This window comes from Globicephala melas, chromosome 15 (genome assembly GCF_963455315.2).
Source record: "Globicephala melas chromosome 15, mGloMel1.2, whole genome shotgun sequence".
Taxonomy (NCBI): Eukaryota; Metazoa; Chordata; class Mammalia; order Artiodactyla; family Delphinidae; genus Globicephala; species Globicephala melas.
The window spans coordinates 28,147,250-28,172,190 of record NC_083328.1 but is presented as its reverse complement, the minus strand read 5'-3'; the positions used below and the strand labels follow the sequence as shown (position 1 = coordinate 28,172,190).

At 45.9% G+C, this 24,941-nt stretch overlaps 1 protein-coding gene across 3 annotated transcripts in view; it reads left to right on the top strand.

Moving 5' to 3' along the window:
- Positions 1–24,941, top strand: part of SNX29 (sorting nexin 29) — a 552,967-nt gene continuing 528,026 nt past the window's right edge. For 2 of the 3 annotated variants that reach the window (XM_030883986.2, XM_060284205.1), the window contains exons 1-3: positions 1–110; positions 17,976–18,040; positions 20,099–20,151. In XM_030883986.2, the coding sequence (XP_030739846.2) occupies positions 104–110; positions 17,976–18,040; positions 20,099–20,151 (125 nt within the window). In that variant the 5' untranslated portion in view covers positions 1–103. Of the gene's footprint in view, positions 111–17,975; positions 18,041–20,098; positions 20,152–24,941 lie in introns of those variants that run through there. The other variant, XM_060284206.1, reaches the window with a different exon arrangement.

The following is a 24,941-nucleotide window of genomic DNA, read 5'->3' as shown; positions in this document are numbered from 1 at the left end:
CAGGCAGGGCGGGGCGCGCCGTCTCCTGGCCTGTCTGGAGGGCGGCAGCGGCAGTGGCGGCAGTGGCGGCGGCACGGCAGGCACCGGCCCGGGGAGCGGCACCATGAGCGGTGAGTGGAGGCCTGGCCGCTGTCACCCGCCCAAGCCGCCCCGGCTCCCGCCGCACCAGCTGCACACTCCGGCCCCCGAGTCCCCGCGTCCCGCTCGCTCGCGGACCCCGTCCCATCGCTCCCAGTTTCCTGACCCCCATGTACGCCCAGTTCCTGGCTTCTGGTCACCTGCACTTTTCTGGCGTCCCCGGTCCAGGCACTCCTAGTCCCTTGACTCCTGTCCATCACTTACAACCAGCTCCTGGACACCTGTCCCCCAGATCCCCCAGTCCCTCCCAGTCCTCCGACCCCCCAGTCCAGTTACCGACCCCCAGTTCTCAGACCTCCTGTGTCTCAGTCCCTCCTAACTCCTAGACTCCCTGAGTCCCAGTTCCAGTTACTGATCCCCCTGCTCCCCAGTCATTCCCACTACCCAGGCCCCTGGTCCCAGTCACTCCGATCTACACACAGGCAAAGAGTGTCTCATTCTTAGTTTGCTGCCCCCTGAGCCTTGTGTCCCCCGCTAGCTCTCGGTTTCAGAGGACGCTTGGTTCTCCTCATTTTCCCTCTCTGGTTCTGCTTCTTGTATTTTGGTTATTTTTTCATACTCCAGCTCCTTCCATTTCTTTTCCTAGCTCATTTGAGGTCTCCCTAGTCCTGCCCGGCAGCCCTTCCCCTCTTGTCCAATGCTGAGCTCATTTGGGGACCTCTGCCCTTCCCAGTCTGACCCTGTCCCTCCCACTGGGGAGTGGGGTGGTTTTGGTGGGAGACTTGAGTTATGTGTGGACAGTTTGCCTTCAGTGTTTCTGAAGTTTAGTCCCTAGACTTGGATGCGTGTTCTCAGCCCTTTCCACTCATGAGGTCCGTTGGTGTTTTGGTGCTAAGTCATTCCTGGGTGTAGTATGTAGAGATGGGAGTGACTCAGGGAAGCCTCGCAGCTGCCCTGACTGGGATCTGGATTTACTTAGGAAGACCCGCCTACCCTCCTTCTGCCTGTTTTCCCCTCACTGTGGAATAGCCTCTACAGAATCCTTGCAACCAGCCCAGCTGGCCTTGGCCTTGGACTCGGACTCAGGCATTTCTGGAGGTTGAGGAAGGGCAAGGTGAAGGCCATGTGTCTCTCTTCATCTTTAACTTCTAAGTTAACTCTGTGGATCACTTTCCATAACTTAGGTGCCTTTTGTTTTGCTATTCATGAGCAAGATTTGTGAAATTGATGGTCCTGATGCGGGAGCTGGGGAGGGGGGTTTTCCTGGGAGATGGTCCAACTTCTGTTGTCAGATGATTTTTGGCCTCACTAGAGTTTCTGGTCCTTGAACATTAGTGATACCACAACAAAGATGCAATGAACTCATTTCCACCCAGGAGGTAATACAGCCTGGAATAAGTGCAGACCTTGGGGGCAGACAGTTTGGGTTCAAATACTTGCTCTTCCACATAAACCTGTGTGATTTAGAGCAAGTTGCTCTGCCGTTCTGAAGTCTCAGCAAAATGAGGATAAATAATAGTACCTGTATCCTAGGCTTGTTGCAATGACTAACGTTACTCACGTAAAGCGATTGGTACTGTGCTCCTTACATGGTATGTAGTCAGGAACTTGAGAGCTGCTATTGTTGTTTCTGTAAGGACCCCTGTGGGGTTCAGTGGGGTTGTTTTCTGGCCCAGCTCTGGGACAAGGGCTGGGGTAAGAACGCCCTGAGAAACTCTTCTTTTTAATGTGACCGTGGAGTCTGCCTTGAGCTCACAGTTCTGGACCATTCTCTCTACTGTCTTCATTGGGAGCAAGTGAAATTGACAAGCCAAGGGAGACGGACCAATGTATACTTTAAGGAGCAACTTAATATCAAAACTAAGGAAGTTTTAAAATTCAGTTAAAAAACTCATTAGGTCTAAGGTTAAACAAATTACAGAAGGAAACCAACACATGGCTCTTTTAGGAAAAACCATGAAGGATGAAAGACTTCTTTTGGAAAGATTGTAATTGAGGCAGAAAAAGTGGTTGCTGAGGATTGGAAGGGGAAGTCCAAGGTATTTTCCATCTATGGGATTAATAATTGGCACATAAAATAATGTGGCATGGAAATATTTACTCTCTTTTGCTTTTTTTTTTTAAAGAGAATTTCAAGCAAAAAAGAAAAGTGGAGAGAATAGTTTAATGAACAATTACCAACTCATGACACTTCACCCATATACCTGTCTACTTCCTACCTCTCTCCCCAGTTTATTTTGAAGCAAATCCTAGACACCCAGCAAATCCTATCATTTCTTCTTTTTTTTTTGGCTGCGTTGGGTCTTCGTTGCTGTGCGCGGGCTGTAGTTGCGGTGAGCGAGCTTTAGTTGCGGTGAGCGGGGGCTACTTTTCGTTGCGGTTCGCGGGCTTCTCGTTGCGGTGGCTTCTCTTGTGGAGCACGGGCTCTAGGCCCTCAGGCTTCAGTAGTTGCAGCACATGGGCTCAGTAGTTGCAGCACGCAGACTTCAGTAGTTGTGCGTGGGGTCAGTAGTTGTGGTGCACGGGTTCTAGGGCACACGGGCTTCAGTAGTTGTGGCGCATGGGCTCAGTAGTTGTGGCTTGCGGGCCCTAGAGCTCAGGCTCAGTACTTGTGGTGCATGGGCTTAGTTGCTCTGTGGCATGTGGGATCTCCCCAGACCAGGGATTGAACCCATGTCCCCTGCATTGGCAGGTGGATTCTTAACCACTGTGCCACCAGGGAAGTCCTATATCATTTCATCTGTAAAGTTTTTAAAAAATATTTCTCTCTGAGATATAGGGACTCCTTTTTAAAAAAGCATAACTCAATTCCATTATACCTATAGGAAATGAGCAGTAATTCATTAATATCAGATATTCAATGTTAAATTTCCATGATTGCCTTATAATTTTATTTTATAGTGTATTTTGTTTTTGGCCACGCTGCGTGGCTTGCAGGATCTTAGTTCCCCGACCAGGGATTGGACCCAGGCCCTGGCAGTGAAAGCGCTGAGTCCTAACAACTGGACTGCCAGGGAATTCCCTATAGTGTATTTTTAAAAGTCAGGGTCTAAATATGGTTTAAACAATGCAAATTGGTTTGTCTTTTAATTTTTTTAGGTCTCTTTCTCTCTTTTTAAGTTTTTTTTTTAATGTTTAACATATTTACAGAATTGTACAAACATCACCATAATAAATTTTAGAACATTTTCATTACTCCAAAAAAAGAAACTTCATACCCATTAATAGCTGTTCTTCATTTTCTGTTCCTTCAGCCCCAGGCAACTACTAATCTACTTTCTCTCTCTATGGATTTGCCTATTCCGGATATTTCATATAAATCAAATCATACAATATGTGACCTTTTGTGTCTCTTTTCACTAAGTATCATGTTTTTAAGATTCATCATATTGTAACATATATCTGTACTTCATTCCTTTTTGTGACTGAATAATATTCTGTTGTATGGACATTCCACATTTTGTTTATCCATTCATCATTTGACAGACATTGACTTGCTTCCACTTTTTGGCTATCATGAATAATGCTGCTGTGAACATTCATGTACAAGTTTTTGCGTGGATAATATGTTTTCATTTCTCTTGGATAGATATCTAAGAGCAGAATTGCTGAGTGTGTTTGAAGAACTGTCAGACTGTTTTCCAAAGCAGCTGCATCATTTTGCATTCCTGCATCATTTACAGTACTGTAAAAAGGTTCTGGTTTCTTCCCGTCCTCACCAATAGTCTTTTTGATAATAACCATTCTAGTGAGTGTAAAGTGGTATCTCTTTGTGGCTTTGATTTGCATTTCCCTAATGAGTAATAATATTGAGCATTTTTTCATGTGCTTGTTGGCCATCTGTATATTTTATCTGGAGAAATGTCTGTTCAGTTTCTTTGTCCATTTTTTTTTTAAATTGGGTTGTTTTTATTGTTGAGCTGTAAGAATGCTATATAATTTCTGGCTACAAGTCCCTTATCAGATATCTTTACAAAAAATTTTCTCCTGTTCTGTGGGTTGTTTTTCACTTTCTTGATGGTATCCTTTGAAGCACAAAGTCTTTTTTTAAACTATGGGTTCCCCTTTCATCTCCCTCGTTTTTTTTGCCCCCTTCCCATTTTTTTTTGAAGGAAACAGTTTATCCTGTTAGGTTTCTTTGTGGGATTTTGCTGATGGAATCCTTTTGGTGTACTTTGACATGTTTCTCAGTTTCTCGCATAGCCTATAAATTGGCAATTAGAGTCTTGTGTCTTGCAGCTGAAAATATTGGAGTGGAGGCAGAGGTCAGATGGGTACAAGGCCAAATACATTAAGTGCAAATAACCAGGAAGTGGAGTGGTTAGGTAATGCATGCACAAGATAAATGGGCATCATGGGGCCAGGAACAACTAAGATGACCGTTAATAGGGGAGTGGGCAAATATATGCGGTATGGTCACATGATGGAAAACCTCAAAGATGTTAAAAGGAATAAATTAGATTTATACACATCACTGTGGCTATATCTCAACATTCATGTTCTCTAAAAATAAGCAATGTACAGAATTATATTTAAAATATATACCTTGATGCACATCAAAACATGCACATAAAACAATGTTTATGGATTCATGAACGTGTGTAGAAGTAAACAAATTGCTAGGAGGACGGATACCTGCCGGATGCGGGTGGTTGTTTCAGTGTGATAGTGTGATGATTTACTTGTTTCTCTTTAAAGAATCTAGTAGGTGGGAATACTTGATGATCAGCCTCTACTAGCTAAGGAATTCTGACTTTCAGATAATGCTTTTGCTCTTACTGGGGAAAATAGGACTTGTAGAGTCAGAAAGTCATTATGATTCTCAGGCACTGTCTTTGGTAAGACTTTACAGTTGAAGCTACTTGATGCTCATTTCCATCAATAATTACTCTGTCACGAATCCTTCTCAAGTTAGAAAGACCCTGAAACCCCCATTTCAAGGCCTGGGGAAAGCCAGACCCAGAGAGGTCAAATAATGAGTGAAGCAGACAAGCTGTAAGGGCCTGAAACACCAGAGTTGGGGGCTTAGTGGGTAATTTACTGCTGTGTCTTGTCTGATGTTTAGGTTCATTTTGGCAGCTTTTTTCTTATTCTTCTGGAATGTTGAAGGTCATGATTTTCTCTTCGGCATTGACTGCGTCATCTCCAGCAGTGGCTTGTATTTGGAGTAAAGGATCAGCTGATGGTGGAGGGGGAGATAAATTAGGAGTTTGGGAATAACATATACACTACTATACATAAAACAGGTAAACAACAAGGACCTACTGCATAGCACAGAGAAGTATATTCAATATCTTATAATAACCTATAATGGAAAAGAATCTGAAAAAGAATATATATATATATATATATATATATATATATATATATATATACGCCAAATCACTTTGCTGTACACCTGAAACACAATGCCGTAAATTAACTATACTTCAATTTAGAAAATGGTTAAAAAAGAATCAGCTGAAATGAGTGAACGGAAAAAAGAATAGCTGTGGTCATTCAAAGCAGAAAAAGTGATGATATCACCATTTTCCCCCCCAATGAAGGCACTGGGCTGATCTGTTACGGCAGATTGTAAGAAGAAACTGTTCCACTGTCAGCAAACATTTGACTGCCCGCCTCTCTTGTGAGCCAGGGGCAGTGGACTCAGTCCCACTGATCTCCACTCTCCCACTTCCCGGTTGCATGGCTCTGCCTGGGTGACCAACAGGAAGTCAGATGCTCAGAGGTCTTAAGTTTTGGAACTAAATTCTCTAAATTCTGGCAATGTGAACATAATCCCAGATAAAGCACCTCCCGTCCTGCTACCGTCTTGCCTGCACACAGGCCATGCATTCTCAACGGGGTGATATCACCCCTGTGGGAGAGAAACATCTATTCTTGTGTCTGAAGCACAGATATGCATGATGTATGATATATCTGTGGTATTAAAATTTCATGGCGGGGGTGATTAAGGCAAAAATGTCTAAAAAGCATCCTGACGGAGAATGAGAAAAAGCTTGAGAAATGTTGACATAGGCTGAAGTAATTTTATCACCATCATGTAAATTCACATTTTGCTTTTACCCTTAACATTTCTGGATAAAACTTTATCACATTGCTACATGGTCTTCATATTGATCACTTTTATGGACTTCATAATCCATCAGTAATCCATCATTACACATATGGCATAACTTTTAAATTACTGACTTTACTTGTGGAAACTTATCCCCCCCTTTTTTTCCTTTTTGTTCCTATTATACATAATGATGCAGTGAACATTTTTTTTTTTTAATTGCAGTGAACATTTTTGTTCAAGGTAGTTTTTCTTCCTTTTGATGATGTCTTTGGGATGATTTCCCTGAAGTAGTGTTAACATGAAAGTGTTGATGGTTCTTGATTGCTCTTTCCGCCAAAGCAATTGCACCTGTTTAAAACGCTACCAGTGAGGGGCTTCCCTGGTGGCACAGTCGTTAAGAACCCACCTGCCAATACAGGGGACACGGGTTCGATCCCTGGTCCGATCCCTGGTCCGGGAAGATCCCACATGCCGCGGAGCAACTAAGCCCGTGCACCACAGCTACTGAGCCTGCATGCCACAGCTACTGAAGCCCGCGTGCCTAGAGCCCATGCTCCGCAACAAGAGAAGCCACTGCATTGAGAAGCCTGCGCACTGCAGTGAAGAGTAGCCCCTGCTTGCCACAACTAGAGAAAGCCCTCGCGCGCGAAGCAACGAAGACCCAACACAAAAAATGCTGCCAGTGAGAGTGAGGCTCTGGTAGCAGAGCCTGGCCAGAAATTCAGGGTTCAACATTCAGCAGTCATTTGTTGGATGACAGTTGGGTGCATCTTCTTAGCAGAGGGCTGTACTGTCAGTGTTTATTGAAGGGAATTGAAAGAATGTACCCAAAATGTTATAGTAATGGGTATGTTAACCAGGACTCTTCCTCCCACACACCCGGCCGTGCCACGCAGCTTGTGGGACCTTAGTTTCCCGACCAGGGATCAAACCCGGGCCCCAGCAGTGAACGCACCGAGTCTTAACGACTGGATCGCCAGGGAATTCCCCAGGACTCTTTTTTCAATTACATGTGGTGGAAGCTGATTCCAGCACAATAGGAGTTTAAAGCATCTTGTGCTGGAAAGGTCTAGGGATAGCCTGGCTTCAGCCTCAGCTGGTGCTCAGAGAGTCATCAGGACCACCTTTCTGTCCGGCTCGCAACTCTCAATACTTTCCTCTCTGTTGGCTTCACTCTCAGGCAGCCTCCCCTCCATGGAGGCAAGACGGCCACTAGCAGCTCTTGGGTCACATCCTACAATGTAGCAACACCCAAGTGGGCAGGCCTTTTCCAGTTGCTCCGGCAGAAGTCCTGGGGCTGACTCATAGTGGTCTGGCTGGCCTCGCGGCCATCCTGGAACCAGCCCATCACCGTGGCTCTGGCTGCCCATGCCTGGATCATATGCCCAGTCCAGAGCCCAAGGGTGGCGTCTGTCCCACTTGTTGTCTGGATGGAGGATGAACTGAAGGGGGAGGGTGGCGTCTGTCTCACTTGTTGTCTGGATGGAGGATGAACTGAAGGGGGAGGGAGGGCTCTTGTCATTTGGTGGGGGGGTGGTCAAGGAAGACCTTGCAGGGAAGGTGATGTCTCAGCAGAGACCCGAGGGAGGCGAGGGTGACTCCTGAGCAGCTGGACAGGTGAGGATGCCTTTTGCTGAGGTGGGAAAGGCTGTGGGAGGAGCAGCCTGAGGCCTCCAGGGGGAGTGAGGACCCTTTCCCAGCCCTGATTTCTGCTCACCCATCCAGAAGCCCTCAGAGGCCTGTGCTCCCCGGCTTCCCACGAGGGGGGAAACTTGCCCACTGGCACCCCGTTTTTCCTTGCCTGTGACTGCATAGTTTGGAATCTGCTCTTTCCTCCTCCACCTTAAAAAAAAAAAAAGCAAAACCCCCAAATGACATTAAAGACTATTGTGAAAACAATATACCTATAAATATACCTTTCTAACATATTAAATATTCAAATTTTTAGGTATTCACTTCTATGTTCAAAGCATATGCATTTCACCTAATTGCATTGAGCCTACATTTGAATTAGTGTTTTCACTTATTATAGCATTTACCCATGTTCCTTCTCTTCACAATTATTTAAAAATGCTGCGTAACATTCCACTAAATTGACACGCTGCAGTTATTTAACCTTTCTCCCATTGTAGGAAAAGAAAGTAAATTCCGTTTATGATGTTCTAGGATGGAGTTGGCAAGCGTTTTCTGTAAAGGGCCAGATAGTAAATATTTTCTGCTTTGTGGGCCATGTAGCCTCCATCCCAACTACTCATCCCTGTTGTATAAAAGCAGCACTCACTTTCACTTCCATTTTCTGATGAGGGAATTAAGAGTCGGAGAAGTTCAACAACTTGCTCTGGTTCTGTTTTGTAAATAAGTTCATTTGTATAATTTTGTTTTTAGATTCCACATATAAGTGATAACATATGATATTTGTCTTTCTCTGTCTGATTTATTTCACTTAGTATGATAATCTCTAAATTTATCCATGTTGCTGCAAATGCCAATATTTCATTCTTCTTTATGGCTGAGTTGTATTCCATTGTGTATATGCGCCACATCTTCTTTATTCATTCATCTGTCGATGGACATTTAGGCTGCTTGCATGTCTTGGCTGTTGTAAATAGTGCTACTGTGAACATGGGGTGCATGTATCTTTTCGGATTAGAGTTTTCTCCAAATATGTGCCTGGGAGTGGGCTTGCTGGATCATATGGCAACTCCATTTTTAGTTTTTTAGGGACCCTCCATACTATTCTCCATAGTGTCTGTATCAATTTACATTCCCACTGACAGTGCAAGAGGGTTCCTTTTTCTTCACACCCTCTCCAGCATTTGTTATTTGTAGACTTTTTGATGATGGCCATTCTGACCGTTGTGTTTCCCCGGAGCTTTGCCAGCAATGAGGAATTTCAGTTTAAATGTTTCTTGGTGAACTTAGTAGTTATACAGTGGTAACATGTGGTGGTTGATTTGGTAAGCTTATAATTTGCATTTCTCCAACCATGAGGGAAGATACACTTTCTCTTCAAAGTATTTGCACACTGCAGTTATTCTTTTTATTTTCTGCAGCAAGGATTGGCAAACTGGGCTGGCCACCTGTTTTGTAAATAAAGCTTTATTGGAACCCAGCCACACCCATTCTTGCTGTTGTCTCTGGCTGCTTTTGCACTCTGATTGAGTAGCTGTGACAGGGACCATCTGGCTTGAAAAGCCAAAAATATTTACCATTTTGCTCTTTACAGAAAATATTTGCCGACCTCTGCTCTAGAGGGAATTCTTTGCCCATTTATGAGTCCACTGTTGACCCAGTCTTTGTTTTTAGGCATCACAAGTCCACTTGGATGGCCCGAGCCCATCTGCCTCCAAGCAGAGTCTGCCTCTTTCCATTGTGTGGTGAAGGAAAGTCTGTCCTTTTGTCCTCCTCCAGCTGTGCCACTTTACCCCACAATGCTGGGACCCAGTGCCCTGACTTTGGGGGTGAATGATTGTCCATTTTATCTGTTCATGTGCTAATGCAGACAAAACTAGTGCTTCACTCATGCAATATGCATTGCATGCACGAGGGCATTCTGGTCCTCTCCATTTAAAGCAGCCGCTTGAGGGACTACAGAACCGAACCCCGGAGTCTTGATCCAACAGTTGTCGAGTTCCTTCTGTGAGGAGGGGAACCAGAAACACAAATCATCTGAGACAATGCTCCACATGCTTACAGGGCTCCATAGAAATGCCACGTTAATTGCAGTTTTGCAGGGTGCATTGAACAAATCATATAATATCATTGAATGTATCATGTGTTTGTTATATAATGTCAGTAAGTCATTTGTTGTGTTCCAGATGTTATGGCCCCTGTGTAGATAATTCGGTGCAGGAGGAGATGGGAACAAAAGGGCCTTTGGCCAGAGCTGGGAACAGCCATTGTGGAAGGGGTGGCCCTCACAGAGGGCCTGGCCGCTCTCGTGAAGGAAGAGCTGTGCTGGACAGGGCAGCAGAGAAATGAACTGGAGGCTGGAGCGGCACGTGGGAGCAAGGCACGGCTTTTATTAAACTTGGGGGAGGTATTATGACATCCCCGTATGCTGTAGGGATTGCCTAGATGATAAGAAAGAATTGACGATGTGGGAAAAAGAGGGACCGTTGCTGGAGTATGTCCTTGAGCAGGTGAGAGGAGATGGGGTTCAGAGCACAAGTAGAGGTTTAAGTTTTTTAACTTCTCGGAGCCTCAGTTTCATTATCTGTGACATGGGACAATCAAACTTAAGTTAGGGCAGAATTTCCCAGTTGTGGCACTGTTGACATTCGGGCTGAATGATTGTCACGTGGGGCTGTCCTGTACACTGTAGTAGATGCCAGGAGCAGCCCCCTAGTTGTGCCAAAAATGTCTCTAGACATTGCCAAATGCCCTTTTTTTTTTTTTTTTTTTTTTTTTTCATTACGCGGGCCTCTCACTGTTGTGGCCTCTCCCGTTGTGGAGCACAGGCTCCAGATGCGTAGGCTCAGCGGCCGTGGCTCACGGGCCCAGCCACTCCGTGGCATGTGGGATCTTCCCTGACCGGGGCACGAACCCGTGTCCCCTGCATCGGCAGGCGGACTCTCAACCACTGCGCCACCAGGGAAGCCCCAAATGCCCTTTTTTTTGTGGGGGCGGGGACATGAAATCCTGGTTGAGAATCGCTTCTCGCCACCACTTCTCTGTAGGGCCCCTTTTAAGTAAACCTCCTTGAAGTCTCCTTATTTGAGAGTGCCTGCTGTTTCCTGTTAGGAGCCTGAGTGATGCAGAAGTTAAGGACTTACTAGCCTCAAACAGACACTCCCGTCAGTGTAATCAGAAACATGAGAGAGAAGTGAGCTTGGCTTTTCTTCCCTGTGTTTCAGTGGGGGTCTGGGCACTATCTGAAGTCTTGTCCCACCCCTAGGGGACTCTGCTGTGGTGGCTTCTTTGGCTTAGAATGTGCTCTAATCTACCTGTTGCAGTCCTTTCCATAAAGTATTTTCTTACGGAGGTGAATTTCAGATAATGTGAAACCATGTATGCTTTTAATACAATTAGAACAATGAACAACTGTTAAGTTAGAAATTTAACAGTTATAAAAACAATTAACCATTTAAAAGTGAACAGTTCAGTGGCAATTTAGTACATTTGTAATGTGCAACCACCATGTCTATCTAGTTACAAAGCACTCTCGTCACCCCCAGAGGACACCCTGTACCTATTAAGTAGTAGCGTTCTATCTTTATGGGTTTACCTATTTTGTATTCTAGTTCTTCCTGTTTTTTAAGCGCAGTTCAAGTTCCCGCTTTTTCAGTCAGGCTTCCCTGGCCCCCAGAAGGCCAGCAGTGTGCTGTGGAAGAGGTCAGGCAGATCAGGGTCTCAGCACTGCTTTGCTGCCTGACCTCGGGCAGAATTCCTGGCCTGCAGTGGGCACCCAAAGAACCTTACCATCTTTTTCTTTTCTCCATTATGCCCGCTGAGTGCACTGCAAGGATTGGCCTTCGAGCAGAGAAATGACTTTCCCTCTGCCACTGCATAGAGAGGCAGGGAAATACCGTTGTGTGTGTGTGTGCAGCCTTGCCCAAGTGACCTAACTCCCTCTGTGGATGGGCACCGTGATTTCCTTGACCTCCTGGGTTGTGACAGGGATTGGAGAAGGATATATGTAGAGTGCCTTGGGGGCATCTTGCTGGTTTTCCCCTCCCCACATGGCAGAGAAGCTTTTTCACCTTTATACTCCCCCAGGGCAGTGAACACAGAGGCCAGGATTGGATTGCTTTGCCTGTGCTCTGGAGAGAAGGAAGCCTGATGAAAGGACTTGTTAGAGCCAGAGGTATAGGATTGCCCACAGCAACAGCAATAATAGTTAATATGTATAAAGTGTTTGGTGTATACCAGGCACTGTTCTAGGTGCATGGTATCCATTCACTCATTAATAGCTGTAGGAGGGGACTTCCCTGGTGGTGCAGTGGTTAAGAATCCATCTGCCAATGCAGGGGACATGGGTTTGAACCCACACTGTGCGCCACAACTACTGAGCCTGCCCTCTAGGGCCCACGAGCCACAACTACTGAAGCCCACGTGCCGGGAGCCCATGCTCCGCAACAAGAGAAGCCGCCGCAATGAGAAGCCTGCGCGCCGCAACTAGAGAAAGCCCACGCACAGCAACAAATACCCAATGCAGCCAAAAAAAAAAAAAAAAAAAGCTGTAGGAGGTGCAGAGGGGTTAAGTAGCTTGTCCTTGGTCACATAGCTGATGATGTAGGATTCAAACCTGCCCTGTCCTACTCTGAATCCCTGCTCTCTCTCCCCAGGAGGTCACTGAAGGCTAGAGATTTGTGGGAAAAAATAGTGTAGGATCTTAAGGATTCTAAACATGAAAGACAACAGCGATGCACCTGAACCAGGTGACTGACTTTCAAACGCAGGTGATTTCTAAGTTAGAGCCTCAGGAGATCACTGCATTTCTCTGACGGGTTTGTGGACCCTGAGTGTATTCCCCGGGGTGCCTTTCTGTTTTCATTTTGATGGTGCTCTATTTTCATTTTGATGGAGCCTGTTCTGTGAATCACTTTGCTGTATACCTGAAACTAACACAATATTGTAAATCAACTATACTCCAATTAAAAAAAAAAAAGAAGCCTATTCTGGCTCATCTGGTTGATAGTGTTGACTCAGGGCTATCCTGACAGAAGGGAGGAAGCAGAAAGGCTGGGGTTTCATAGAGAAATCATTCCTGAACTGGCAGTGGGGCTGTCACTGCAGGTTTGTTACAGGGGTTGAGGGTGAGCAGGATTTCACAGATGGCTGAGCCAGTGGACTTGAAATTGAATCCTTCCTTAAGCACTTCCATGGGTGAAGGTCTTTTCCTCTCAGCCCCAGTGCTCTGTTGAGTGGAGCCACCTTTCCTTCTTTGTCAAGGATTAGATGCCAGTCAGTTAATGGCTTAGCCCACAGTTGAGGCTCAGTAGGTGGGCACTGGCTCCCTACTCCTCTTGAGTGGTTGCAGCCATTGAGGCTGGAAGATTCTTCTTGCCCTGGGAGGGGTCCTGTATTCTCCTCTTGGTCCCTGGGAGAAGGTAGGAAAGAGCCCGCTAGCATCGATTGCTCTGCCTACCTGTCTCCACAGACACCCTACACTCGCAGACTGCAGAGCTAGGAGGGTGTGATCTCATGCAGAAACCAGTGCCCCGAGAAGGGAAGTGACTGTCCGTGTCACGTGTCCAGCAAGCAGCCCGGCCGGGATGAGAACTCCTGATGCCTTGTGACTTCCCACTAGCACTCCTTCCACTGTTCCTCAGGGCCATGGGCCTCCTGGGCACCTCCTGCCGTTGGTGAATGCTCCCAAGGCCACCCGTACTCCCTCTGCCCTACAAGACCCCCTTCTCTTCATCCCCGTTCAGGCCTGGGATGGCCACAGGTGCCTTTTCAGGGGTCAGGACTGTCTTTTTCAAGTGCACTTCTTTTTTTTTTTTTTAAGTTTCCCCAAAGGAATGTGCCTTGCTTATTACTGACATTTCGTATGTTTCATTCATTGGAATATTTTTTTTTTTAATTTTATTTATTTTACTTATTTATTTTTGGCTGCGTTGGGTCTTCGTTGCTGCATGCGGGCTTTCTCTAGTTGTGTCGACGGGCTTCTCACTGCGGTGGCTTCTCTTGTTGTGGAGCACGGGCTCTAGGCGAGCAGGCTTAAGTAGTTGTGGTGCATGGGCTCAGTAGCTGTGGCTTGCGGGCCCTAGAGAGCAGGCTCAGTAGTTGTAGCGCCCGGGCCTAGCTGCTCTGCAGCGTGTGGGATCTTCCCGGACCAGGGCTCGAACCCGTGTCCCCTGCATTGGCAGGTGGATTCTTAACCACTGCGCCACCAGGGAAGCCCCAGGTGCACTTCTTGTCTGGGGAGAGATCGCGTCAGCGAGGGTGGGTGTGTGGTGGGCCGAGACCTGCACCACCTCAGGCTGTTTCTCTCTAGAGAACAGGCTTTCTTCCCACGGTGGAGAGGCTTTGCAGGGTGAGGCAGAGGAGGCTGCTGACCTTTCTAGAAAAAGCAGTGGAACAATTCCATCACAGAGATCTGGGATCATCATGCATAGCACTAGGGGTAGCTGCTGTATCCTTGCTCTTCACGGTGGGTCAGGCACCAGCAGCATCAGCATCATCTGGGACCTTGTGAGAGATACCGAATCCCAGGCCCCACCCAGCCCTTCTGAATTAGAACCTGCTTGGAGATTCGTGTGCCTGTGAAAGCGTGAGAATCACTGCGCTAACAATTATCAGTAGTGAGATGATGGAGATTTTTATTTTCTTTGTTTATTTCCCCCTGACTTGTTATTATTGTATTTTTTCACATGAATTACTCTTTTTTTTTTTAAATTGTGGTAAAATACACGTAACATAAAGTTTGCCATCTTAACCATTTTTAAGTGTACAGTTTGGTGGTATTAAATACCTTCACATTGCTGTGCAGCATCCCCACCATCCGTCCCCATGACTCTTTTCATCTTGTTAAACTGCAGATGTGTAGCTATTAAACCCTAACCGCCATTCTCTCCCCTCCCCTCCCCCTGACAGCCACCATTCTACTTTCTCTCTCTATGATTTTGATTGCTCTTAGTACCTCAGGTAAGTGGAATCATGTGGTATTTATCTCTTCGTGTCTGGTGTGTTTCACTTAGCATAAGGTCCTTAAGGCTCATCTGTGTTGTAGCATATTGCAGAGTTTCCTTCCTTTTTAAGGCTGAATCATATCTATTGTATGTATATGCATACATATTTTGCTTATCCATTCATCTGTCGGTGTACACTTGGGTTGCTTCCACATTTTAGCTACTGAGAATAATGCTGCTGTGAACATAAGCATACAAATATCTCTTCAAGATCCTGTTTTCAATTCTTTTGTGTATATACCCAGAAATGCTGGGTTATATGATAGTTCTATCACATGAATTACTTTTATGATCAGAAAGAATAGCAAAAGCACTTCAGGGGGGAAAACCTTGTCGAGTTTCCAGTTGACGTTGCCCAAGGGCAAGTAGAGTTGTTGGGTGCAGTACTTGGAAAAAGGAGGAAAGCAAGCCTGACTTCCCAATTCTGGTGTTAGAGAAGAGCTGAAACTAGACCTGCTGCTAAACGAAGAGCAGGGTGTTTTGATAGACACAGGTGTCAAGAGCAATGTTTGAGGGCCTAGGGTCGGTGGGGTCTCTAGCCATCCTGAATGACGCTTCAAGATGGCCTCTGGTCTGGTGGGAAGGATGCGTGAGCTATCCTTTCTCAAGACCTCTTCCAGAAAAAATAGCAGTGGCAGAGTTTGGGAAGTCAGCTGTATTACTGTGTGTCCATGGAGAGTCGACTGACTGGTTTGATCTCCGGGCCTGGGGTGAGGCAGGAGCCCGTGTGGTAGTCCTAACAACCCTTGAGGGGCACGATCTCCAGTTGGGGTCACCATTCCACCTATTTTTTTTTATGTGTTTTTTTAAAAAAATAATTAACTAATTAATTTTTGGCTGCATTGGGTCTTCATTCCTGTGCGCAGGCTTTCTCTAGTTGCGGTGAGCGGGGGCTACTCTTCATTGCGGTGCGTTGGCTTCTCATTGCAGTGGCTTCTCTTGTTGCAGAGCATGGGCTCTAGGCTCGCAGGCTTCAGTAGTTGCAGCACGCGGGCTCAGTAGTTGTGGCTTGCAGATCTAGAGCGCAGGCTCAGTAGTTGTGGCACACGGGCTTAGTTGCTCCGCAGTGTGGGATCTTCCCGGACCAGGGCTTGAACCCGTGTCCCCTGCATGGGCAGGTGGATTCTTAACCACTGTACCACCAGGGATGTCCAACGGTTCCAACTACTAGTATTCAAATACAGAACAAAACCTAAACCCATTATCATGGTCCACAAGACCTTTGTTACTGGCCCCTGCCTGTCTGTCTTTGCTTCCCCTTTTCTTTTCTTTTTCCCCTTTTCTGCTTTTTGCTCAAGTCATAAGAGGCTTCCTTTGGGTCCTGGAAGACCAGAAGCCAAGCTGTTCTTTCCTCTCTTCCCTGGCCGTTTGCTCTGCCTGGAATGCTGGTCTTCCATATCTTTCCATGGCTGCTCCTTCTTGTTATAAAGGGCTCAGCTCAGATACTACGTGTGCAGAGAGGCCTTCCCGGACTGCCCTGGCTGACGTGGCCCTCTTGCTTCCTCCCTGTCCCATCACCCCATTTTGTTTTTCTTTCTAGTATGACTCTCTAACATCATCTTTATTAGTTTACTTAGGAGCTATTTGTTTCTTCCTCAGAGAATTTTCGCTCCATGAGAAGATGGTTCTTTTATACCATTTAACTCCTGTGTCCCCAGCACGTAGAACATTGCCTGGCACACAGTAGAAGTTCAATAATTACCGAGTGGGTCAATGCATGTAATTGCTTGTCTTCTCTGAGCTTCAGTTTCCCCATCTGCGACTCAGGGATCCTACTACCTGGCTGGTAGGGTGGTCGTGAAAATTACAGGGCACAATGCATTCAGAGGACTCAGTTTTGTGCCTGGCATGCAGGAAGTGCTCACCACACGGTTACAGTTGTTAGCAACCGGGTGGCCCTGGCATGACTTACATGAATCACTGACCATCTCTAAGGTGATGCCCTGCTGGTACTCCCTGGTGAAGCCCAGGCTGAGCTGCCCAAGAGAGAAGCAGCTCAGTGGCAATTCAAGGCCTGCAGTGTGGAGCATCTGCCCTTGTACAAACTCTAAATTTGGGTCTCCTTTGAACAGTTGTGTTCTGTGTCTGGTGCATCACAATATGTAGCTGTGTCTCTGTTGATTGGAGTCACTGGGTCTCTTGTGGAGCATCATATGTGGTTCTGACAGTGGTCTGCCTGGGGCTTTGAAGTGTCCTTGCCCCACACCCTCTTAAATGGGAGTTTGGTGTATGCCATGTGTATCAGTTGAGAATGCTTTTGGCTGTAAGTAACAGCCCAATCAATGTACAATGCTTGAACAAACGGAACTGTTTGTTGTGTGAGAAGTATGAGATTTCTAGTATTGGTTCAGCAGCAAAATGACATCGGGGCTGGTGTCTCTGTGATTCTCTTGGCCTTCGCTGCAGGCTTGTTGCCTCAAGGTAGCAAGATGCTGCTCTGGCTCCACCCGATGTGTTTATGATTAAGGCATGAAGGATGGAAGAAGGAACGAAGCCCTTAACATCTGTTCTTTTATAAGGATGGCATAATTTCCCCAGATCCCTCCCAGTGCTCTCTGCTTACGTGTCATTAGCTAGAACTTCTTACGGGCAGCCTTACAAGAGAGGCTGAGAACAGGAGTAATTAGGTTTTTCATGGAAAAATAATATTGGAGATGATGGTGAGGTCAGCCAACAAGCAGTGCCTGCAGTACTAGGAAACTTACATTTTAAGTTAGACTATTGGTTCTCAACTAGGGGCAATTGTGTTCCCCAGAGGACATTTGGCAGTATCTGGAGACATTTTTGTTGCCACAGCTAGGGTGTGTGTGTGTGTCTGTGTCTGTGTGTGCACACGCTAATGGTGTCTAGTGGGTAGAGGCCAGAGATGCTGACAGACATCTTAACAATTCACAGGGCAGCCACAGAGAATTATCTGGTCCAAATGTCAGTGACACCAACGTCGAGAAACCCTGAGTTAGACAATTCCAGTAACATCATCCAAATTTGGGGAACACAGTTTAGCTGCTTTCCTGAGTTGCAGTAACAGGAAAGTGGTCCAACTTCATTGTAATGATGTAGATTATTGATACCTGGTCTTGTTATTGATTTTACTAAAGAGAAGGCTGATGCTACTTGGGCACAGCCGTACACTACATGTCAGAGAGTCTTAACAGAAAGCGAATGTCAAACAAAACTAATTAAGCCTCATTGCATTTTAGGATCACAGAACAATGACATGAAAAGACAATTTCTGCTGGAGCGACTGCTGGATGCAGTGAAACAGGTAAGAAGAAAGCTGACGTTTGACTTTGTGGTCAGGTCATAGTGTCAGATGATCAATGAAGAAGTCATTTCCGCCCTTCTATCTACACAGACTTCCTCCGGCTTTGTATCTGGGAACGGTGAGGCCAATCATTTTCCCCAGCAAATGATAGTGATCAGTGGTAGGGACAAAGGAGCTCCTGCGTCCTGACTTCCTGGAGACCCCTGGAGGACCCGCCCCATCCTTCACAGATGTCCCCTTGAGAAGGGCATTGAGTGGGTTTCAAGCCTCATTTCCAAGCAGTTGTGTTTTAGGGCAACTCCTAAGGGTGCTGCAGTCGCGGTTGGAGTTAGGACCCCGTGAGCACAAGAACAGAAGTGAGGCTGTGCTCAGGACTGTGTGGATCCCACGGGTGGGCTCTGCTTGCTTCGGCTGATGCTATTTTCGATGCCTGGCTCTTGGCTGGGCGTGGAAGCGAGCTTTGACACGAGGCTGGCGTCACTTCGCTTGCTTGCAGCTACCAGACAGGCATCATTTCTTGCACATTCATCGCGTGCCTGATTCTCTGCTAAGTGCTTTACATCTAATCCTTCCAACCACCCCGTGAGGTAGTTCTTGCAAATATTGCCATTTTACAGATGAAGAAACTGAAGAACTGAAGCTCAGGTCTGATAACTTGCTGCCGACGTCATAGTTAATAAGCAGCAGAGCTAGGATCCAGCCCTAGGAATTCACATTTTGGAAGGGGCGACTGGCGATTATCTGCGTGTAATCACGATATAGGGAGATAAATATGTACTTTAATGGAAGTGTCTGTTAAGTGTCGATATGAGTCCAGAGAATTTAGCATCTGCCCAAGCCTCGAGGCGTCCAGGTATGGTGGGAAGGACACAGATTCAGGTGTAGCTGAGGTTGAAGGCCAGCTTCATCTCTTCACAGCTGTGTGTGCTGGGGCAACTCATCCAGCCTCTCTGAGCATCCTTCTCTTTAATTGGGTTACCGAACTCTATAGGGCTGTTGATGGAATTGCATTTGTTAAAGTGGGTAAAGGGCCATGGCCAGCGCCTGTTCCACAATAAATGCACAACCCACATTATTAGTTTCTTCTTTCTTTGCTCCAGAAATGGAAAGTAAAATAAGAAGATGAAGAGTTAAGTCAAGCCACGTCAAATGTAGCAGTTAAACAGAAATAACTTGGATCTTCTGCCTAGAGCTGCTATTATTATTTTGGGGGTGAAAGTGTTGTATATATGCCTTTTAAAAATCAACTTTATTGTGGTGTAATTTGCATACAATAAAATATACCAAATTTAAGTGTGCAGTTCCATGAGTTTTGACAAAAGTATCATTTAAATGTCTACACACACACACACACACACACACACACGATAATAAGGAATCTTGCGAACGTGCTACCACAGTGGCGATTCTACACTTTTGAAGGAGTAGTGGAGAGGGGTGATGGTTGCACAGTATTGTGAAGTGAATTGAATTGCATAACTAAAAATGGTTAAAACGGTACATTTTATATTGTCTATATTTCAGCACAGTTAAAAAAAAAAAAAGAACAGTTTGCTTTTGTTTCCACCCTCCCTGGGTGAATTGTGGTTCAGCACAACCAGATGACTTGTTTGAAGCTTGATTTATGCTGTCATAACTTTATAGCCAGCCGTAACAACTTTGGGCCCTGTCAGAAGGGACCCATCTTCACAGATTTGTGGAATTTTTTATTGCTGCCTGTTAAGAGCTCTGTGTTATTGACAGTCAGCTGCTGACAGATAGAAGAAGCTTCCTAGATAATCTGCAGGAAGCCGTGTGCTTCTGTTTTCCTCTCAGCGTTGTCTTTGCACAAGGCTCACTCCTCTGCAAGCTGGAGATAAGGGCTTCCTTCAAGTGGTGGCTGGAAGGCTGGGGTGCCCGCCGTCTTAGGTCTTGGGCTGACACCCAGGGCGTGGGGACACCCTGACTTGGCACCCAGAGTTCCTGGCCTTGTGTCCCCCTTGACCCTGAAGGCCTGTGGGGGAGGTTTTGTATGTCCCATCCCAACAGCTGATCTCAGCAGCTTCTTTTTCCGTGCAGTGCCAGATCCGCTTTGGAGGGAGAAAGGAGATCGCCTCAGATTCCGACAGCAGGTAAATATGCAGCTTCTGAAACCCTTTACCATCAAAGACCAAAAAGGTGGCCAGAGATTGACCAGCTTCTATATTGTGCCGCTGCAGCCAGGTGGGGCAGTGATTGCATTTGGGGGATCTGTAGATCATCTCTGCAGTGACTACTTGTCTAAAGTATTTCCAGCTTCCTGTCATCCTCCTTCTAGGAACCTACTCTGAGTGAATTCCTTGAAATGACTTTCCGCATGAAGTTATTTTCACGGTAATTTAATAATGATGAAAACTCAGAAATCTGAATGCTCAACAATTGGGAAATGGTGAATAAACTACAGTGCATCGGTAGAATGGAGTGTTACATAGCCATTACGTTGATGTCCATACAGAATTTATTTTAAGCAGAAAAATGCAAATGTAGTGATTTAAAAATAATGTATTTAGTAAAAATAAAAAGAGCAGGATACAGAGTTAATATGGATTCAGAGTGATGCTTGCTATGTTAAACAACAACTCTGGCAAAAACATACCAAAATGTGAATAGAGGTCATGTTGAGGTTAAGACTTGGGAATCTTTCTACTTTCTGATATTTTTTTCATATTTTATACTGTGATCGTGTGTCCCTTCTATAATTAAAAAAAAAAGTCCTAAAAATGGACGTTGACCTTCATGACCCTTCATGACCTGACATGACTGCATAAGCTTATAACACCGCCTAGGAGGAGAAGCAAATGTTTTGGCAAAGGTAAGAGACACAGGCATTTGCTGGAAATGCCCAGTGAAGTCGTTCAGGGGTAATTCACGCTCTGCAGCCTTGGAGGGGCAGGAGGAACATTCCCGCAAAGGAAGGGGAGGGAAGGGAACTCACTTGCTCAGCATTCACCTCATCCCGGAGACTGCAGGTGTTCCCCACCCTCTGACCCTGACCCACCCAGCCCAGCCAGTTCCCTTCTCTGTCCTTCCAGAACCTTTCTCTTTGTGACACTTTACCAGCCATGAGCAGCGTGTGTAGTGCTACATTTTAATCGAGCTATGGGGACTATTTGAAACTGGTGCAGTTTTACAGTTCTATTCCCCACCCTTACACTCTCTGCTTCTTCTTTCTCAGTTTTTCTCCATAACATCAACTAACAACTGTCCACTATGCTTTTTAATTTTGTTTCTTTCTGTCGCCCATACCATAACAGCGGGCAGGGATGTTTGGCTGTCTTGTTCACGGGTGTATCCCCAGTGCCTAGAAGCATCTAGAAGGTGCTCAGGGAGATTCGTTGTCTGGTTGAGTGTGTGCGTGGCTTTGTACCGCACATGGTCAAGTGTTTTTTAGTTTTTAAATATTTATTTATTTATTTATTTGGCTGCCTCGGGTCTTAGTTGCAGCATGTGGGATCTTCGTTGCGGCACGTGGGATCTTCGTTGCAGCATGTGGGAGCTTTCATCGTGGCGCGTGAGCTCTTTGTTGTGGTGTGTGGGCTCCAGGGTGCATGGGTTCAGTAGTTGTGGCACACAGGCTACCTAGTTGTGGCGCACGGGCTCTAGGGTGCGCGGGCTCGGTAATTGCAGCACGTGGGCTTAGTTGCCCCGTGGCATGTGGGATCTTATTTACCCGACCAGGGATTGAACCCGAGTCCCCTGCATTGAAAGGCAGATTCTTAACCACTGCACCACCAGGGAAGCCCCGTGGCATGTAGGATCTTATTTCCCCGATCAGGGATCGAACCCGAGTCCCCTGCATTGGAAGGCAGATTCTTAACTACTGCACCACCGGGGAAGTCCCTGGTCAAGTGTTTAAAGAGGTTGTGAGCTTGGAGGGCAGAGGGGCAGCTTCTCTATTTTTTTCTTTCTCAGTGTTTTGCACAGACATTCTGTGCCCATCACACATTAGGTTCTCTGTATGTTTGTGGCATTAGATCATTAAACTGAATTTTTGCTTCAGTTCTTGCTGAGAGCCTACCATGGGGCCTGGCCTCCGTCAGCACAGGGGTTCTCATTTTGGAACCCAAGGTCCACCTGTGTGAGAATGAGAGGCTTATTAATTAATCATGCAATTCTGTAGCCCATCCTAGATCTCCTGAACCAGGAGGTGTGTATGTGCGAGTGTGTGCGTGCATGTGTGTGTGTATGGGTGTGTGCGTGTGTGGGTGTATGTAGTCAGGAGTTCTTTATCACTTTTCTTCATAATTATTCTTTTCATTTCCTGAGAGAGAGAACCCATTTCTGAATGTTAGGTTAACATATTGTTATATAATAGAGCTTACTATTACAACTTTTATTATGTAAACTATTGTGTTTTATAGTAGAATTAACAAAGTTAATTCCTTCCATGGTAACTGGTTTCCGGCTACAAGGAATATCCTGCTTAATAATGATAATGATAGTTACTGTCTCTTACTGTTCCAGCTGCCCTTTGTTTGTGTCGACTCTTAGTCTCAGTGCAGCCTCAGGAGAAGCGGCGGTGTAATTCTTTACAGATAGGAAAACAGAGGCTCAGAGAGGGCAAGTCAGACAGCCTAGGTGAGTCATCTCGGGAATGTTAGAAGTTGGAGGTTGGACCCTAGTTTCTTGGGCTCCAAAGTCTATTCTTCCAATGTTATATCACCGTTAGCGATTATATCGGTTTTGAAGCTGGGTTTAAAATTTTTTTTTGTTTTCTCCCCCCTAGAGGGTTCCTTCTCAATATCAGAGTCTTGGTCTCATCTTGCAATGTGTTTGGCTAAAGGTGGCATCACCTTCACGTAGGAAAGGTCACATCATCCTTATTCTGTGAGAAAGTTTAACCTCAAGAGGGAAAGTCAGTGAATATTTTAAAACAACTGTCGTGAAGTCTGAAAAGAAAGATAAGTCACCTCTCTCCTCACCCCTGACAAACGGCCTGGCACCAGAATGGATCTCAAATCCATTCGCTTCTCTCCAGCTCTGCAGCCATTGCCCTGTCCCAGTCACCACATGGCTCACAGGACAGTTGCTGTAGACCCACTACCGTCTTCCTTCTTGTCCTGCCTCCTGTGCATTGAGAGGGTTCTGCAGAATGCAGATTCCCACCTGTCACTCCCCCATGGAAAACCTTCCACTGGCTTCTCTTTGCTTTGGGAAAAAGAACCACCCCCTTAGCAGCCTGGAGGGCCCCATACCTCTCCCCTGGCTCTTTGCTCCTGCCACCCTGCCCTGGCCTTTCTGGTTTTTTTTGTTTTTTGTTCTTAAAGCCTTTCAGTAATTTTTCAGGGGAACCTTCCAGACCCCTGATATGAATCCTCCACACTCCTCTCCAGCCCTGGCCATCTGGACCTGTTTTCCTTGCTCTGTACCATGGACTGGCAAACTCTTTCTGTTAAGGCCTGGATTTGGCCTCAGGCTGTATTTTGCTGACCCTTGCTCTGTACTGTTAGATTCTATAAACCTCTGTTTCTCATTACAACACGTCTGTGTGATGAATCGATTACATCTGTCTGCTCCACTGGATGACCAGCTGGAGAGAAGCCTGTTTTGCTCACACTACGTCCACAGCGCCTGACACATAGTAAGTGCTTAGTAAGTACTTAGTGGATTACTCATTTGTTTAACAGTTAGTCACAGACTACTTGGTGTCACAGATACTGGGGCTTTCCAAATATTTCAGACAGATTTCTACCCCTCAGGTGGCTTCGTGTCCACCTGGGAAGATAGTCCAGTGAGGCAGTGATCACAACATGCGATGCCGAGGGCCATATCCAGGGGGCTGTCAGATGCCCTGGGCAGGCTGGTGTGAAGGTTCATGGGCTCTCAAGGCCTGAATCTGGCGCTTCCCCTTTCCAGCTGCATCACTAACTTTTCTAAGCCCAAGAATTAGGTCTACTGTGATACTGTGACTTATAATAAGAAATACACATGATTGTTCTTTGCCCCATTCCTGGTACTGACCTCCTAAAACCCCTGGAATTTCTGAAGTGGTGATAGCCAGAAAGGTGTCTTTTGTTATGTTAATGTAGTGATTTCTGGAAAACACCAGAAGTTGGAGGCTGGTTGCCAGGAGAACCAACCACGTGATTAGAGGGTTGGAACTTTCAGTCCCATCTCACCACCACTAGGGAGGGGAGAGGGGCTGGAGATGGAGTTCAGTTGCTGATGGTCAATGATTTAATCAAGCCTATATAATGAAGCTTCCATAAAAACCCAGGAGGATGGGGTTCAGAGAGCATCTGGGTCGGTGAATACTTGGAAGTGCGAGGAGAGTGGTGTGCTGGGAGAGGGCCTGGAAGCTCTGTGCTCTTTTCCCATACCTTTCTTCCATCTGGCTGTTCCTGAGTTATATCCTTTTTCTTTCTTTTTTTTTTTTAAACATCTTTATTGCAGTATAATTCCTTTACAATGGTGTGTTAGTTTCTGCTTTATAACAAAGTGAATCAGCTATATATATACATATGTTCCCATATCTCCTTCCTCTTGCGTCTCCCTCCCACCCTCCCTATCCCACAACTCTAGGTGATCACAGAGAACGGAGCTGATCTCCCTGTGCTATGCAGCTGCTTCCCACTAGGTATTTGTTTTACATTTGGTAGTGTGTATAAGTCCATGCCACTCTCTCACTTCATCCAGCTTAACCTTCCCCCTCCCCATGTCCTCAAGTCCATTCTCTACGTCTGCATCTTTATTCCTGTCCGGCCCCTACGTTCTTCAGAACCTTTTTTTTTTTAGATTCCATATATATGTGTTAGCATACGGTATTTGTTTTTCTCTTTCTGATTTACTTCATGCTGTGTGACAGCCTCTAGGTCCATCCGCCTCACTACAAATAACTCAATTTCATTTCTTTTTGTGGCTGAGTAATATTCCATTGCATATA